The 18040-nt window shown below is 43.7% G+C and overlaps 1 protein-coding gene across 1 annotated transcript; it reads left to right on the top strand.

Annotated features, from left to right (window-relative positions):
• The first annotated feature begins 2021 nt into the window (after window positions 1-2021).
• LOC143835991 (acidic mammalian chitinase-like) lies at window positions 2022-12518 on the top strand. Its single transcript, XM_077334597.1, has 11 exons — window positions 2022-2052; window positions 3047-3076; window positions 3817-4021; window positions 5627-5683; window positions 6143-6308; window positions 7113-7231; window positions 7947-8070; window positions 8173-8355; window positions 10328-10444; window positions 10714-10849; window positions 12081-12518. Exons 1-11 carry the CDS (start codon window positions 2028-2030, stop codon window positions 12395-12397), a joined length of 1479 nt encoding a protein of 492 aa, XP_077190712.1. The 5' UTR covers window positions 2022-2027; the 3' UTR covers window positions 12398-12518.
• The last annotated feature ends 5522 nt before the right edge of the window (window positions 12519-18040 follow it).

Below are 18040 nucleotides of genomic sequence, written 5' to 3' on the forward strand. Positions count from 1 at the left end.
TGCTTTGGATAGTGGACTCTATGGCATTATACCCTGCTGATGTCCCTCTTCTCATGCCAGTTCCATGGAAAAGACATATGTTTAGCACTACCTACACAGCTGTGTTATTTAAATGTTCTCCAAGCTGTGCAGGAGTTTCTCCAGAGAAATATTTGAAAAGTATTAGGAAGTTCCTATGATAAATACACATCCCCTCCAGTGCCTCCTCTTGGATATTCTTCATATGCTTTTGAATCATGCACACTATAGATCTTGCATATTCCAATAGTAATGCCTTGCAATTCAGCAGTTTCCCTTTTTAGTCTGCTCCTGAAGTTCCTTTGCAATAGAACAGCTACTTTGAAGTCACCCACTGAATGTCCTAGAAAGCTGAACAGTTCTCCTACAGGCTTCTCAGTCTTGTGATTCTCAGTGTCAGATTTGTTTCCATTAATCCTTTGGTATAAGGTCTTTCCTGTTTGCCCTATGCGAAGAACCAAAGGGCATTGTTGACATTTAATAGCATATACAATGTTAGAAGATGAGCATATGACTAAGCCTGAGATGGCATAATTGAAGTTATTCGATCCAGTGATAGACTCAGACAATACTATGTGGCAGCGAAGTTTGCATCTAATTTTATTGCAAGTGCCCATGTTCAAATTAAATGTATTATTGTGAGCAAGGAGTTTTTTGAGATTTGGAGGGGAGGTGTCTACGTACAAGAAAAAGTTTGCACCCCAGTACTTACGAAAGAGCTGTCATTAATCATTTGAGGTTGTAAGTTGCTGATGATGTGTTGAGCTGTTTTGAGTTGGGAGATGAATCCCACCATTAGTGGTGTTCTTTTGTTGTCTCTTTTGGACCAATTTTGCCACATGTTTTCTCTGTCCAGTTGCTAAATGATTACCTTCCATTCAGTCCCAGATGTCAGGATGTTAGTTAGGTATAAATGCATTGTAAGTTTGCACTGACATGTTCTTGTTGCTGTCATGACCCTGGGGTGCAGTTTCAAAACTCTCCTCAAGACAAACACACAGGAGTCCCAGGCACTGGGAAAACCCAAGTCAGTCTTTATTCGGGGAAAGGCAGCATCTACAAGGGAATCAGCGGCAGATAAACATTGTCAAAGACAAAGAACAAAAGAGAGTTTGGCTAGCTGTACCCTTGGACCCTACCCCCTGATACCCACATTCAGGCAGGAAATACACTTTCCCACAGTACCCATGTTTGATCAACCCAGGTTCCAAAACAGGAGACAGCCAGTCTAAATAATAAGCAGGTATTAGCTTGGTGAGAGGATTGTTAGGCATACTACTAAAGAATACTGATAAGGACCCAAAGTCTCTCTATAGTGTAAAATGAGGAGGAAAGGGGGACTGCTACAAAGTGGCCTCACTGGGCTGTTTGGGAGAAACAGCTAAACTGGCACGGTCTAAAGGTGGCACAGGACAGTTACATCACATCCCATGGCTGAAAGCTGGCACTGAAACCAAGTTCCAAGTGAGATTGCTAGTTCACATTTATTCCTTGGAGCAGTGAAAAAGCATTGCTATAAATAATCATGTATATTCCTGGAATGGAAGTCCCAGTCCTGTCCCTCAGCCATGACCCCCTGGCTACTTGGACTACCTGTTAGAAGAAGATATAAATAATTATTTGATAAGTTAATAATAATAAAAATGTGTAAAACCTGGGTTTTTAAAATCTCTTTAAGAGGATATCTGGTGAAATTCCAGGTTCAATCAGGTGATAAAGCACGATGAACAGTATTATTTCATAAAACGACCCCCATGAGCCAATGCTCCATTATAAGTCTTTAACAGCCTCTTACTGGTAGATTTTGTCCTTGAAAAGAGATCTGAGCAGTTGTTGTCCTTGAGTAAAGGAGTTTTTCAATTTGTGACACGTGTTGATCACATTTGAACAATTTGGTAGTCTATCTCACTCTACACAGGTGGCTGAATCCCACACTGATAAGAGAGCCTTTTGTGTCTCTATAAAATGGCACTTGAATGGTACCTTTGCAGTTACAACTGGAAGAAAAGATGGGGAAGAGTCTGCTGTGGCTTGGTGAGTGTGTCTTCCAAATTTAACATCTCTATTTTTAACTGCTGGGTAGAAGTGATCCTAGAGGCCATGACAGGAATGTGTTAGAGAAATAATTTTACAAGATCTCTTCTTAAAATAAGAAATTGTGCTCAAAGTGGCATCACATTCTCTAGAAGTGTTTCAAATAGTGCTACATGAGGTTTCGATCATGAAGATTTTCAGGACAATGTACAACAGGGAAAGCCCTTCAATTCCTCACCCACTTGCTCAGGGTTTTTTTTTCCACCATGCTGTCCATTGCCTATTGGCAATGGCTTTCCCCCCCATAACCTGTGACTTGGGCATTATTTAAAACAATTTTAAGAATCCATAGAAAACTGGCTTCTTCATGAAATGATTCCATCCAATCAGAGATGACGACCAGAATAGGCTACATGATGACATTATAAAAACAAATCAGAGTCAAGATAGGAAGTATTGTGCTTGTCCGGATTTTGCTTTATGATGACACTACATAATAAGTTTGGGTCTCCTGATGACATCAAATAAGGATAAACATTTATTCCCAATTTTGCAGCTTGTAAGGAAATCCTGGAAGTTAGATGAGGTGAAGAAGTAAATATTTCAGGGTAAAGTCCTCAGTTTTAGGTCAGTCTTACATTTGAATCATGAGCCTCTTGTGGCGCAGAGTGGTAAGGCAGCGACATGCTGTCTGAAGCTGTCTGCCCATGAGGTTGGGTGGTCGATCCCAGCAGCCGGCTCAAGGTTGACTCAGCCTTCCATCCTTCCGAGGTCGGTAAAATGAGTACCCAGCTTGCTGGGGGGTAAACGGTAATGACTGGGGAAGGCACTGGCAAACCACCCCGTATTGAGTCTGCCATGAAAACGCTAGAGGGTGTCACCCCAAGGGTCAGACATGACCCGGTGCTTGCACAGGGGATACCTTTACCTTTACATTTGAATATTGACAAAACCCACGTTGACCGTTTCTAACACATTCAATTTTGTCTTGCAGGTCTGGCCATTCTACTGCAATTGCAGCTTGGTGAGAACATTTAAAAAAATATATATGATTGATGAGAACAAAACAAAGTAGTTTGAGTGAAGCAGTATGTTTAACAATAAAGATTATTTTAATTGTAATTTTTCCTTATCTCTAGTTTTTAAATCTGAATAATGAGTTACCTTCATGACAGAAAAAAACCTCAAATTACTTTTATCACAACGCTATACAAAACTGCAAGAAGATGCCTTACAAATATGGAAAGGAAAGGAGCAATAAATCAGCACCTTTTAATTGACTTCTGTTTCTTATTTGCTGTCTGGGATAGTGTATTATTTTTTTTACTAGGTCCTCAAAATTAATTTCATGATGTGAAATGCAATGAATAAGTTGTTAGGTAGCAACTTCATGGAGAGTAAAACTTAGAGTGAATTGTTTAATATGGGAAGTGTTTGATAAGGGAGGCAGTATATCTATAGCTATTTCTATAGCTATTTCTATAGATATGCATCTATCATCTATGCATCTATTATTGGCCAATTTGGACAATGTGGAGCCATTGTATATGTTTTTATTTAGTCTTGTGTAACTATTTAACATCCTCAGCTGTGAACATTCAACAAAAAGCAAGAATCTTAATCATTGAGTGAAAGTCATTTGTCATTGTTTTTGGTGTATAATACATTGATTGTTCTAGGTCTAATTCCATTGATCAAGCAGGACTTCTTTGAAAAAAGTTATTTGATTTCTGTCATTGATGGTTTCTTCTGTCTTCTTGCCAGGCTCTACCTACAAGCTGGTATGTTATTTCACTAACTGGTCTCAGTACAGGCCAGAACCAGCCAAGTATTTCCCAAACAACATTGATCCAAATCTTTGTACTCATTTGATCTATGCCTTTGCCACAATGAATCAGAATAAGATTGCACCATATGAATGGAATGATGAAGACAGGCTCTTCCCAGAGTTTCAAGCACTTAAGAAAAGGTTAGCAATATATTCCATGCTTCAATGTTTTCAAAACTGTGTATATTTCAGAGGTCATAGGTGAAAATGTCTGTATGAATGCTAAAATGGTGATTTCAGACTTTTTAAAAAAGGAACTGCAGGGGTGGCCAAACTGTCTCTCCAAATGTCCATATGCAGGAATTAGAGTCCCTGGACATCTGGAGTCATAGTTTGGCCACCCCTGCTTTAAAGGGATCTGCAGTCATTGCCATCTATCAGGATCCCTCAATATGGTGCTCAAAGGCTCTGTGGCACCCACTGAAACCATTCTTGCTGCTCACCAAGTGTTTTTAGAAAGTGGGTGTTTTATGTTGAATTTCTGATCTAATGCTTTATGATATAATGCTGACAGTGGCTTTTTGTAAAGTACTTTACCTGTGCAAATAGCAGAGAGATATTCTAAAAACACAGTGGAACTTCCTTCTGATTAAACACAATAGGGCAACTCAGCTGAAAGGTTTAATGCACCTAACTGGAACTTTTACTGTGAAGCCACCAGATATTTTTAATTTGCATATGTTTTAATCATTCAACACCAATTGCTATTGTTACAAGAAATGGTGCTAGTATTATCATTCTCCATGTGGAAGCTAGAGATCTTTCAGAATTGCAATGGATTTCCAGACTATAGAGATCTGATCACCTAGAAAAATGGTTGCATTGGAGGCCAGCCCATATGGCATTATATCCCATATAGTGAGGGCCCACTCCTCTGAAAACTCCACCATCTCTAGATCCCACTCCCCAAATCTCCAGTCTAGAATTGGCAATGGTACAGGCTGAAAATGTCTGGGCTCATGATAAAAGGGGTCATGAAAAGTGGAGAGGAAGCCATGACAAGTGCATTATTTCCCCTTTCTTTTGCATACATGTGTAAAGTGCCTTCAGAATTAAGATAGACACTGCTGGAGGCAGGTTATTACTTAGCTCATTATGTACAGTATAAGTATAAAGGGCCATCAAATCACAGCCAATTTATGGTAACCCCAGCAAGGGGCTCTCGAGGCAAGTGAGAAGCAGAGGTGGTCTGCCATTTCCTTCCTCTGCAGAATCTTTCTTGTTGGTATCCCTTCCAACAATAAACCCTGCTTAGCTTCTGAGATGCTGCCTTCCCTCCCTGTTTTGTGCATATGTAAGAAAATATTTTTAAATCTTCAGATATCCTAAGGCTTTAAAATAAACATCAAAAGCCTCAAGAACTCTAAAAAGCCTCAAGAATTTTCTTGCCACTCCCTCATTCACACTGTTGACATATTTTAAACAATATGCTGATTTTTAAAGATATCCCATTAAACAGAGCTTCTGACTGAAATGCTGAAGAGCTACTATCAATCTTATGCACTATCAAACCACATTTTGTGGTTGGCTCTGTCTCCTGTGGTAGCCACTTTGTGTTTGTGCTCACCACCCTCTGCCAGAATTCCAAATGTGCCTGCAGCCTCAAAAAAGGTTGGGGACTCCTGCCATATATATTAGTCAAGGATATCTGTAGCTTAAAAACAATCGCTCAGTACTTGAGGTATTGCATCCTGAGGTGCAAGTACAAATGTCTACACTGATATTATTCTTCCTCATATTTTACAGCAACTCCAATCTTGTCACTCTGCTAGCTATTGGAGGCTGGAATTTTGGCACCCAGAAGTGAGTATTTTCTCCCCCCCCCTCACTGCACTAATAACAGCTCAACAGCTTTGATGCCCCAGACTCTGATCTTGCTCCAGTGGAGTTTCTGAATGTGGAGTAGTCAAAAGATCTAGGTGCCCGTCATGGTGATGAACATGATGAAAAGACCTGAAGTTACTGTTTAATAGTGCTTTGGATGCAATGATAGAGAGATAGCACTTCTGATGAGAAGGGCTTTGAGAGGGGGTGATATGGGAGCCATTCATGGAAAGAAAAGTGGTTTCTCTGAATTGTGAGTACTGTGTAAATGGTCCCTTGCAGCATGCCCATGACCTGTTATTGCGCATGTTCTCACAGAATACATAGAGACTTGATGCTGGGGATGTTTGAGACAAATGGCATCTAGGTCTCACAGAAAGGTACCTGAACAATATGTAAGGGCATGTGGGAGATTGTTTAAGGATTTCCTTATTCTAGGTTCACTGAAATGGTTGCTTCAGCTGCCAATCGTAAAATCTTCATTGATTCAGTGATTGAGTACCTCTGTAAATTCGGGTTTGATGGGATTGACCTGGACTTTGAATATCCAGGATCCAGAGGCAGCCCTCCTGAAGACAAGCATCGTTTCACTATCCTGACTCAGGTGAGAAGCCACTACAATAGGAAGAGTGGACTGTCTGTGCTTAACCAGTTCAGCAAAGAATGGCTCCTAAAAAGATCTTCAAAACCGTCTTTCCTAGCAGGACTGCCAACCTTTAGGAGGGGCCTGGAGATCTCTTAGAATCTCCAAACTAAAGAGATCAGTTCCCCTGGAGAAAATGATTGTTTGGGAAGGTGGCCTCTATGCTAATATGCCTCAATTAGGTCCCTCCCCAAACGCTGTGCTCCCAAAACTCAATCCTTAAATCTTCAGGAATTTGGAAGCCCTATTTCATTGAGGCAGTCGTGCGTTTGCTCTTTTAAACATGACAAGGCTAGGTAGTGAGCACTACCACCCAAGAACTGCATGATAAGCAATGGTGTCTCCAAAGGACAATAACAGTTACAATAACTGCAACAACACAAAACAAGGAATACAGACAATAGAGGCAACTTTTTTGAAATTCAAAGTGCAGCCTTGAGCTGAGACACGTGGGCTGGGGACAAACAGTTGGACACTGGAGAGAGCCCCTTGCAATTGCCACATGAGGTCCAGACTCTACCACTACTCATAGATTGTTCACAGTCAGAAAATCTGGACAATCTGTTGCTGATCAAACCTGGTGTTTGGCAAATTCAGTCCAGTAGCCCTTTAAAGATTGATAACATGTATACTTGAAAGAATAATATCAGTGTGTTATTGGGAATCCACAAGTAGCACTGAAGTAAGCTACTATGGAAATGTATGCATGGAAGGTGCTGAGGAACAAGACATATATTTGAAATGGTGCTCTGTATTTTTCCACAGGAAATACTTGCTGCTTTTGAAAACAATAAATGTGATGGGAAGAGGCTTTTGGTCACAGCAGCTGTATCTGCTGGCAAAGGAACTATTGATGCAGGATATGAAATTGCTGAAATAGGAAAGTATGTGGAATAGAACTCAACTATGGGGGTTTTGGAAATGAAGTTGATTTTTTCATGCATCATCAATGATATCTTTATCATGCAGATTGATTATAAAACTGCTGCCAAATAATAATTTGCCTTCCCAATTTATGGAGAAGTCCCAGTGACACTGGTAGATACCTTGGGTGTACTATAGATCAGTGGTCCCCAACCCGCGGGCTGCGGCCCGGTTCCGGGCCGCAAAGGCCTTGGCGCCGGGCCATGGCTCCTTCTTCCCTCCCCCCCCGAAGCGAGAAGCTCGCCAGGCCGCAAGCAAATCGGCCGCCAAAGCTGCCGATTAGCTCGCAGCTCGGCAAGCTTCTTGTTTCGGGAGGGGAGGGAAGAGAAGCTTGCCGAGCCACAAGCTAATCGGCCGCTTTGGCGGCCGATTTGCTGGCGGCCCGGAGGGGCCGGGAGGGGGAGCCGAGGCCGCCGGCATGGCGATGGCACATACGTGCATGCGCAGACTGCCACGCACGCGCGTTTGCACCCCTGCGCGGCAGTCCGTGCACGTGCGTTTGCGCTGGGGCTGCCGTGCATGCGCGGGCCCCCAGGCCGCCCTCTCCCCCCACTTCGGAGCAGCGGTCTGCGGCAGCCGAAAGGTTGCGGACCGCTGCTATAGGTCACTGCTGGATTTTTAAAGATCTATGTCATAGCTATATGGACTCATAATTTTTTTTCTCATTTATGACAGAGTTCTAGATTTCATCAGTGTAATGACATATGACTTCCATGGAGGCTGGGATACTTTCACAGGACACAACAGCCCCTTGTATGTGGGCTCAAAAGACCAGGGTGATTTCAAGTATTTCAACTGTGTAAGGAAATCATCCCAATCCTATAAAGAGAATTTCTGCAATATTCTTGGGGCTGGTGAATGAAATGGGCACTAATATTTTTCCTAACTCATACCTCCTCAGGATTATGCCATGAAATACTGGAGGGATAATGGTGTCCCAGCTGGAAAACTTCTTATGGGATTCCCTACCTATGGACGCACCTTCCGACTTACTTCTTCAGATACCAATGTTGGTGCTCCAGCCTCTGGGGCTGGTTCAGCTGGACCTTATACCCGTGAGGCAGGCTTCTGGGCCTACTATGAGGTAAAAATTTGTCAGGCAAAAGGCCTTAACATACAAAAACATGCAGAATACTGTAGCCACTTATCTGGTCACAGGACCTTGTTCTCTTCCTGTCATTCTATTTTTTGACAAAGATTCTTTTTCCCCCCAAAGGGGGAACCATGCTGTTTGATGAAACAATGCTGTTGACAGAGGCCACTGAACATATGGATTGTTCTGGGAGCTCTTACAGTGCCCTGGTCGAGGCCAGGCACACCTCCTGGGGGCCCAGGACAACCAGCAGATTCATACCCACAGAGCAAAGAGCCCTGCAGGAGGTATAAGGAGATAAGTAGTTCCTCAGATAGGTATAGCCTTGAAGGTTAAAACCAGAACCTTGAACCTGATCCGGAAGCTAACCGACAACCAATGCAGCCGTTGTAGCATAGGCTGGACATGGGCTCTCCAAGATGACCTAGTGAGGACCCTCACAGCTGCATTTTGCACCAATTGCAATTTCTGGTTCAGGGACAAAGGCAGTCCTGCGTAGAACGGGTTAGAGATGTCTAGTCTGGAAGTGACTGTTGCATGGATCACTGTGGCCAAGTGTTCTGGGGGCAGGCAGGGCATTAGTAGCCTAGCTTGGAAGAACGCCATTTGGAAGAATGCTATCTTCATGATCTGAGCCTTCATAGACAGGGTGGCATCAAAGATCACCCCTGAATTCCTGGTCATTGGCACAGGTGTACCCCATCCAGGCAGGGGAGATGGGCTCCCTGATCCTTTACCCTTCTGCCCAGCCACAGGATCTCTGTCTTGGAGGTGTTGAGTTTCAGATGACTCTGCCTGAGCCAGCAGACACTGCTTCCAAACAAATGGCGAATGTTTTGGAGGGGGGAGGGGGTTGTCCGGCTGGCCATCTATCAGGAGATAGATCTGGGTGTCTTTCACATATTGGTGACATCCCAGCTTGAAAGTCTTAACAAGCTGAGCCAGAGGGCACATATAGATATTAAAAAGCATAGGGGAGTGTATCACCCCTTGCAGTACTCCACATGGGAGCACAAAGCACTGCAATCCTCAGTGTCCAGTTCTTTAGGAAGCAAACTAGCCTCTGTAAGGCTGTCCCTCTGATCCCAGTCCAAGCAAGGTGGTGGTCTAACAGTTCATGGTCGATCACATCAAATGTGGCCGACAGATCCAAAAGCACGAGGATAGCCAAACAAGGATAGCCAACTGACACTGGAGATCATCCATCAGAGTGATCAGCACCGTCTCCACCCTGTGGCCAGGATGGAAGCCAGATTGGTATGGGTCCAGAACTGAAGTTTCCTCCAAAAATGCCATGAGTTGGTCCGTGGTGGCCCTCTCAACCACCTTTCCCAGGAATGCAAGATGCAACCCCAGGTGGTAGTTGGTGGGGTCCCATGGATCCAGTAATTATTTTTTCAGAAGGGGATGAACTACTGACACCTTTAGCTTTTCAGGGAACTCACCATATGTTAGGGAGAGGTTCACAATCTCCCTCAATAGGGAGAAGAGGGGTAGGCAAATGTAGGATACTTGGACACTCCTCAGGTAGCAAAAGGTAGCACAAAAACTAACTCTTCGTCTTCCGGAGAGGTCAGTATTGCATTCTGCAATGCCCCAGATTTCAAGTAAAGTATGTTAAGTTCCCGAGGCATTGACTAGCATTTGAGTTTTCACTATTTTTTAAATTATGTATTTAATTTAATGTGTATAACTAAATCCTTGCTTTCCTAGTCTTTGCTACTCCATTGCTCTTCAAATTTATTCTCCTCAGGACACAGGACCTTAGAAGGCTAGGAGAATAAGAGATGACTGATACACATTTAACCAACAGTTGTTCAGAAATTGTAGCTTTTAGGCAGATGAATAAGCATGAAGCAGACTTAATAGAGGCCAACATGCATCTACTTTGAAATTCTTCATGCACTCAGAATTGTGGAAAACAATTGTGGAAAACAATTCTCCCCTTTGATTTGTTTCACAGATCTGCACATTCTTAAAGACTTCCACGAAAAAGTGGATTGATGACCAGAAAGTCCCATATACCTACAGTGGAAATGAATGGGTTGGATATGACAACATTTGCAGCTACAAACATAAAGTAAGATTGTTATAATGTTCAAGTTAACAGTTTCACAGTATGAGGACATGCTTGAGTTTGAATATCATTTGATCAAAGGCTACATTTGCAGAGATGCAGCAAAATAATTCCTTCTGATTATGTGCCTGTTTGAGCTAAAATACTATTTAGCATAAGCACGACCCATCACTCTTCATAAAATACATGGTTTTAGCAACAGACATGTGCTTGCAAGGAAAGATGCAGAACTAATTTTTTTCCAATTAAGTAGATTTATGATTTTTGGCTAGGTCAAGTACCTGAAAGAGAACAATTTTGGAGGTGCGATGGTTTGGGCCATTGATCTGGATGACTTTCTGGGCACTTTTTGCAATGAAGGAAAATATCCTCTCATAAGTGAACTGAAGAGACTTCTTGAAACCACTGGTAAGAGGGTATCAATAAGATGGGAAGGGGGGAGGTCTATGGGAACAATCCCCAAGCAGATCTATTCAGAAGTTAATCTCACGTTATCAAAAGATGCTAACTCCCAGGAAAGTAGCTTTAGGATTACAGCTGATGTCAGCAGGAGAATCAGTGAAGTGCTCCTCCTACTTAGATACGATGACCCAAGTGTGCAGAAAAATCTTCAAAGTTTAAATTCCCCCAACTCTCCCATTTTTTAAAAAATTAAAATTTGCATATGCATAGACCATGCACTTCCTTTCCAGGGATTTGCTTTTATAGCTGGATGCTTTGGGCTGAGCAGGGGGTTGGACTAGATGGCCTATATGGCCCCTTCCAACTCTATGATTCTATTATTCTGTGATGTGGTGAGGGCAGCTTCTCTGGGCTCAGCCATAGCATCAGCAGATGATGAAGAAGAAGAGTTGGTTCTTATATGCCACTTTTCTCTACCTGAAGGAGGCTCAAAGCGGCTTACAGTCGCCTTCCCTTTCCTCTCCCCACAACAGATGCCCTGTGAGGGAGGTGGGGCTGAGAGAGCCCTGATATCACTGCTCAGTCAGAACAGTTTTATCAGCACCATGGCGAGCCCACGATCACCCAACTGGCTGCATGTGGGGGAGTGCAGAATTGAACCCGGTGTGCCAAATCAGAAGTACACACTCCTAACTACTACACCAAACTGGCTCTCTGGCTGCTGTGGCAGTGCATTTTGGGAATTGTTCCAGGCTCAGCCTCAGTGCAGAAAGACTCCAGGAGCCATCCAGGGTCTGCCAGGAGCCACTCTAGGCTCTTGACAGCTCCTAGGCATTGCTGCTACAGCTGGGCTTTGTGGTATGTGTGTGTGGGGGTGGATGGGTTCTTCCCTCCATGTCTTTTCAGGGTCCTTCTTGTTTTTTCCCTAATACCCTGCTGGTACCTTTCTACCTTGGAGCTGGCAGCCCGATATACATCTCCCATCAGTAGCTGGAGGGGGGGGGAACTAGAAACCCTAGAGCTATTTAATTTTAAAGTCTTTTAATGGGAGTTTTAATGGGTTTTTTAGACACTGTAACCCGCCACGACCCATTTGGGAGTGGTGGGAAATAAATCGAAATAATAATAATAATAATAATAATAATAATAATAATAATAATAATAATAATAATAATAATAATAATAATAATATGATTTAGCATGAATACGGTAATTTCACTGTTCTGCATTCAAACAGGCCCCATTGTTCCAGATTGCCCTGGTGGAACTACTACTACTCCTGGAACTACTACAACTACTACTACCACTACTACACCTACTGATCCAGATATTTCAACTCCACCTCCACCTCCAACTCCACCTCCAACTCCACCCCCAACAGGGGGCTCAACATCGAAACCTGAAGACTTTTGTGCCAACAAAGCAGATGATCTCTACGCTAACCCAGAAGACCGAAATAAATTCTATATATGTCATAACAAGCAAACTTATGTTTTCAGCTGTGCAGCTGGATTGGTGTTTGATGAAAGTTGTAAGTGCTGCAACTACCCTTAATATTAATGGATGGCTTCTAACAAAAAAGAGAATATTAAAATGATGTAGCCCTTTGGGCCACAGCAGACTCCTCCCCTCCCCTTTCAAATAAAATCCAGGATGCATGGCTAAATCATGTCTGTACTGATTTTGTTTTTGTATATTGGTTGATTACCCTTTTATTTATAGCATTTAAGAAAAGGATTTAGGTCACCAGGAGTGGAATTTTAATCTGAACCATTCCCTTCTAAACCCATTGACTTCCATGGATACAGAAGGATGTGACTCCACCAAGGATTGTGTTTGTCTCCTGGCAGGATGTGGCAGTACTTGGCGTCAAAACTACTGTTAGATCATTATGTCTAGGAGAGGATCCTCAATGAAAATGAAAAAGTGCACAACTTTGCCTGGATTATCCCAGATAAAGCTAATAAATGCTACATAAATTTATATTTATGTGTTTCAGAGTGACTAGGCAATCTGGAGTAGAAAAAACTATTGTATTTTCCAATGTCTGTTGGGTTTCCTTCCAAGAAGCACCCCACCATTGCCAAGTGTGTGCACATTAAGTCACTTCCAAATTATTGAGACCCTAGAATTAATGTCCTCCAAAGTGTCCTATTGTTAACAGCCTTGTTCAGGACTTGCAAACAAGCACTGTGGCTTCCTTTATAGAGCCACTCCGACTCATGCTGGGAATTCCTTTTTAATTGCTGCCTTCAAATTTCCAAGCATTTTTGTTTTTTCCATTGACATCATATAATAATGTTACCAATGTATGTATACATATGCATATGGATGGACTCAGCTCATGGTGGTTTACAATAAAACCCCAATAAACATCAGTAAAAAATCCAAATTATAACACCCCCCCCCCGGCAACATAATCCCCCCTTGTACCCAGTTACAGGACCTCCATCTTAGAGGAGCTGAGTTTCAGGCAACTCTGCTTGAGCCACCCTGCTTCCAAACATCTGGTAAATGTTTCCGGGGAGGGTGAAGTCCGTCCATCAGGAGCTGGAACTGGGTGACATCTGTATATTGGTGATAGCTCAGCCAAAAGCTCTGAGCCAACTGTACCAGAGGGTAGATGTAGATGTTTAAAAGTATGGGGAAGTGTATCGCCCTCTCTTGCACTCCACAAGGGAGCGTGTAGGGCTGCGACAACTCTTCCCCCACTGACACCCTCTGTGTCTGGTTCTGGAGGAAAGAGATCAGCCACTGTAAAGCATGAATCCCCATCCCTGAATCCCCATCCCAGTGAGACAGTGGGCAAACAACTCATGGTTGACCACATCAAACTTGGCTGACAAATCTAATAACATGAGGATAGCCTAGTGCCGGAGATCATCAAGGCAAAAAGTATGGTCTCCACCCTGTGGTTAGGACAGAAGCCCAACTAGTATGGATCAAGTACCGAAGGTTCATCCAAGACTGCCAGGAGCTGAACCACAGTGGCCCTCTCTACCAGCTTCCCTAGAAACACAAGGTGTGAGACAGAGCATCAGTTGGTCGAATCACACGGATCAAGCAATGGTTTCTTCAACAGGGGACGAACCATCGCCTCCTTCAGCCACTCAGGGAAATCCCCAGATGTCAGGGAAATATTTATAATTTCCCTCAGGGGCCTCCTATCCACTGGTTGCCCAATTTGAGCAGCCATGATGGACAGGGATCCAGGTGGCAGGTGGCCACCCTCACTGACCCCAGCAATTTGTCCATCTCAGTTAAAGTGAGCTGCCTGAAGCCATCAAACATCATCCCTGTGGCAGCAATGGAGCATCCAGCTTATATTCTGTATCAGTCTTAGCAGGAAGGTCATGGTGGAGTGACAAGACTTTATCTGCAAAAAAGGGTGCTAAATCTCAAGTCGACTACTATTTTGGTGCCCTTCTTTGAATGTGGTAAGAGATCAAATCACATTGAAAAATCACCCTAAACAGCATTCACCCTAGCCAGGTGAGAACTAGCAGATACATAGAGGTAGCATAACATTCCTGTTTCGCCACCTTCACTGCCATTTCATATGCCTTCATAAGTGTGTGGTAAGACGTTCTTGTAGCTTCATCACGAGTTTCCCTCCACACTTGCTCTAGCCATCTCACTTCCCTCTTCCTCTCAGAGATCTCCTGGGAGCTTGTTTGAGGCAAGGGTGGAGGGGAGCAATTGCATCAATGGTGACAGACAGACTGGACTGCCAGTCCTCCACTAAGGCTGCCCATCAGTCACCAGAGGGTATAGGGTCCTGCAGTGCATTCAGATCCATAAGTCTCTATGGGTAGGCTAAAATACGCCTTTCACCCAAACAGGGAGGGGGTTGTGCCTGAAGCTAGGCCTTCAGAGCAGGTGGTATGACCACGGGATTGCGCTCCAAAAGATTTGCCTCCTGATTCCCCCCCTCCTCTGCTGTCTCCAAACCTCTCCACCTCCCCCCCTCATTCAAGAAAAGAAAGAGGCTCCTGCTGTGCTTGGTCCCCCCCCCCCCGTTTTGAGCTTTCACAATCGAGTGCAGAACATTTTCTGTTTCATGGGGGGGGGGTGTAAAGGAAGACCCGAGTTCAAATCAATCTGAATTCAGCAGGATCTACAACGGAATAAACAAAATAAGTGCAGAATCAGCCCAGGTCAGAGCCAAGTCCTGGAGCTGACCAGTCCACATGGACATGGAAGTCCCCCAGGATTATAAGATAGGGAACTGCAATGCCCAGGTGGCCGCCTCCTCCAGCAAGCTCGACAGGGCAGCTGATGGTGCACTGGATGGGTGGGACACCAACCAGATAGCAAAGTTCTTGACCATGTCCCAATCCAGACTGACACATTTCACTCCAGGGATTGATAGCACCAGGAGGAGCCCTATAGGAGAAAGATTCCTGGATAAGAAGAAGGAGAGTTGGTTCTTATATGCCACTTTTCTCTACCCGAAGGAGTCTCAAAGTGGTTTACATTCACCTTCCCTTTCCTGCCCTAATATTACTGCTTGGTCAGAACAGCTTTATCAGTGTTGTGTCAAGCCCAAGTTCACCCAGCTGGTTGCATGTGGGGGAGCACAGCATCAACCCCCTTTCTTTGTCTGTCCCTTTAAAATAAATTGTACTCCTCAATCCTAATATTTGAATCACATGTGTTATCCACCAAGTTTCTGTCATGCCTATAGGAGACATTGTAGGAGATGTGCAGTTAGCATATTTAGACTAGGAACTTGCTGGTATTTTTCATTTAACATCCTCCTGTGTCCTGATTGGCTCAGTTGGTGACTTCCTACTCTTTTGAGGACACTTCTTCCCTGATTTCCAGCAGAACAATGTTTTAGTCAGTCCTTTGCATATCAAAACTCTGCCAACAGGATGAACATCTATTAGTTATTCCCTCCTATATGGTTGTGAGGACCATACTTTTTAGATTTTATGTTTTCACTAGCTGTTCCTATTCTATGGAATAGCCTTTCTGAAATTGTTATGAAAGTGTCCACTTCATTGAGAATCCACAAGATTTGGAAACTGGAATAGTTTAGGAAGGGTTTGGAAACAGCTACCTATGATCGTAATTTTGTTACTATTCTTTTTATTTGCATTGTAGCCTATCAATGCCAGAGAAAAGCTAGAAATTATGTAACTAAATGCTTCTGAATAACTGTTGCCATTCTAATTATTTCTAATCAGAAGGAAATGGAGTTGAGAAGAAAAAAAAAAGAGGAGACTACTGGTAATTGGAGACTCCCTGCTAAGAGGAATGGATCACCATGTGGCTGGGCCCGACCCCCTAACCCGAGAGGTGTGTTGCTTGCCAGGGGCGAAAATTAAAGATGTTTCAGAACGGCTGCCCAAACTCCTCAAATCTACAGATCGCTGCCCATTTGTGATGGTCCATGTGGGAACGAATGACATGTCCCTGAATACCATCGCTCCTATTAGAAAAGACTATCAAGATCTCGGGAGGAAGCTCAAGCAAATGGGGGCACAAGTGGTATTCTCTTCAATCTTGCCTGTCAAGGGAAGAGGAATGCATCGGGAGAGGAAGATAATGGAGGTGAATCACTGGCTGCATAGTTGGTGCCGGCAGGAGAGATTTGGTTTCTGGGACCATGGGATAGGCTTTCTTGAGGAAGGCCTACTAGCACCTGATGGACTGCACTTATTGAAACTGGGGAAGAATGTGTTTGGCAGGAACATAGGGAGATTCATCAGGAGAGCTTTAAACTAAAGCCACAAGGGGAAGGAGACGATCAACATAGGGAGTGTAAGGAAGGAGAACGATCGGGGGCAGCCCAACCGACAAGGCCAGCTCATAGGGAACCAAAAGTAAAAGGATTCAGATGACTTTATACTAACGCCCGAAGCATGGGCAATAAAAAGGAAGAGCTGGAACTTCTCATGCTGATGGAAAGGTATGATCTAGTAGGCATCACAGAAACTTGGTGGAATGATTCTCATGACTGGAATGTAATGGTGGATGGATATGAACTGTTCAGAAAAAACAGAATAGATCGAAGAGGTGGAGGAGTGGCACTGTATGATAGGAAAGGGCTTACCTGTCAGGAAATTCTAGTGAAGGAGAGCATATCTACAGTGGAAAGCATCTGGGTGAAAATAAGCGAGGGGAAAACAAACAGTGTGGTGGTAGGTGTCTGTTACCGACCGCCTGACCAACTAGAGGATGTGGATGCTGCACTTTGTGAGCAGATTGAGAAAATATCCACGCGGCAGGACCTTGTCATCATGGGTGACTTCAATTTCCCAGATGTGTGCTGGGAAACAAACTCTGCTAAGCGTTCTCAGTCATGCAACTTTCTGACCTGCCTGGTTGACAATTTCACTTATCAAATGGTAGATGAACCCACAAGAGGTTCAGCCATACTGGACTTAATACTGACCAACAGGCAAGAGTTGGTGGATGAGGTGAAGGAGGTGGGGACCCTAGGGGGAAGTGACCATGTCCTCATAGAATTCCTTTTGAGATGGGGAGCCAAGGAAACTTGTAGCCAGACATGGATGTTGGATTTTCGTAGGGCAAACTTTAATAAACTCAGAGACATGATGAGTGTCATACCATGGACGAGAATGCTGGAAGGGAAGGGAGCATGTGAAGGGTGGGCGCTACTCAAACAAGAGCTATTGCATGCTCAATCAATGACTATCCCAGAAAGACGAAAACACTGCAGGAGCTCTAAGAAGCCTATTTGGATGAACAGAGAACTTCAAGAGGAACTAAGAAAGAAAAGGAAAATGTTCAGGAAATGGAGGGAAGGACAGAGCTCTAAAGAAGAGTACCTACAGGTTACTAGGCACTGTAGATCAATCATCAGAAAGGCCAAAGCTGAGAGTGAGCTAAGATTGGCCAGGGAAGCCCATTGTAACAAGAAAAGATTTTTCAGTTATGTGAGGAGCAAATGTAAAGTAAAGGAGGCAATAGGCCCACTGTTGGGTGTGGATGGACAAACTCTAACGGAGGATGCAGAGAAAGCAGAAAGGCTTAGTGCCTATTTTACATCTGTTTTTTCCCACAGGTCAAAGTGTTTAGGCACATCTAGAGATGGCCGTAGCCAAAGGATAGTGTCTGGGTGGCAGGTTAACATGGATAGAGAGGTTGTCGAGAGGCATTTAGCTGCACTGGATGAGTTCAAATCCCCTGGTCCAGATGAAATGCACCCGAGAGTGCTCAAAGAAC

This window comes from Paroedura picta, chromosome 4, assembly GCF_049243985.1.
Source record: "Paroedura picta isolate Pp20150507F chromosome 4, Ppicta_v3.0, whole genome shotgun sequence".
Taxonomy (NCBI): Eukaryota; Metazoa; Chordata; class Lepidosauria; order Squamata; family Gekkonidae; genus Paroedura; species Paroedura picta.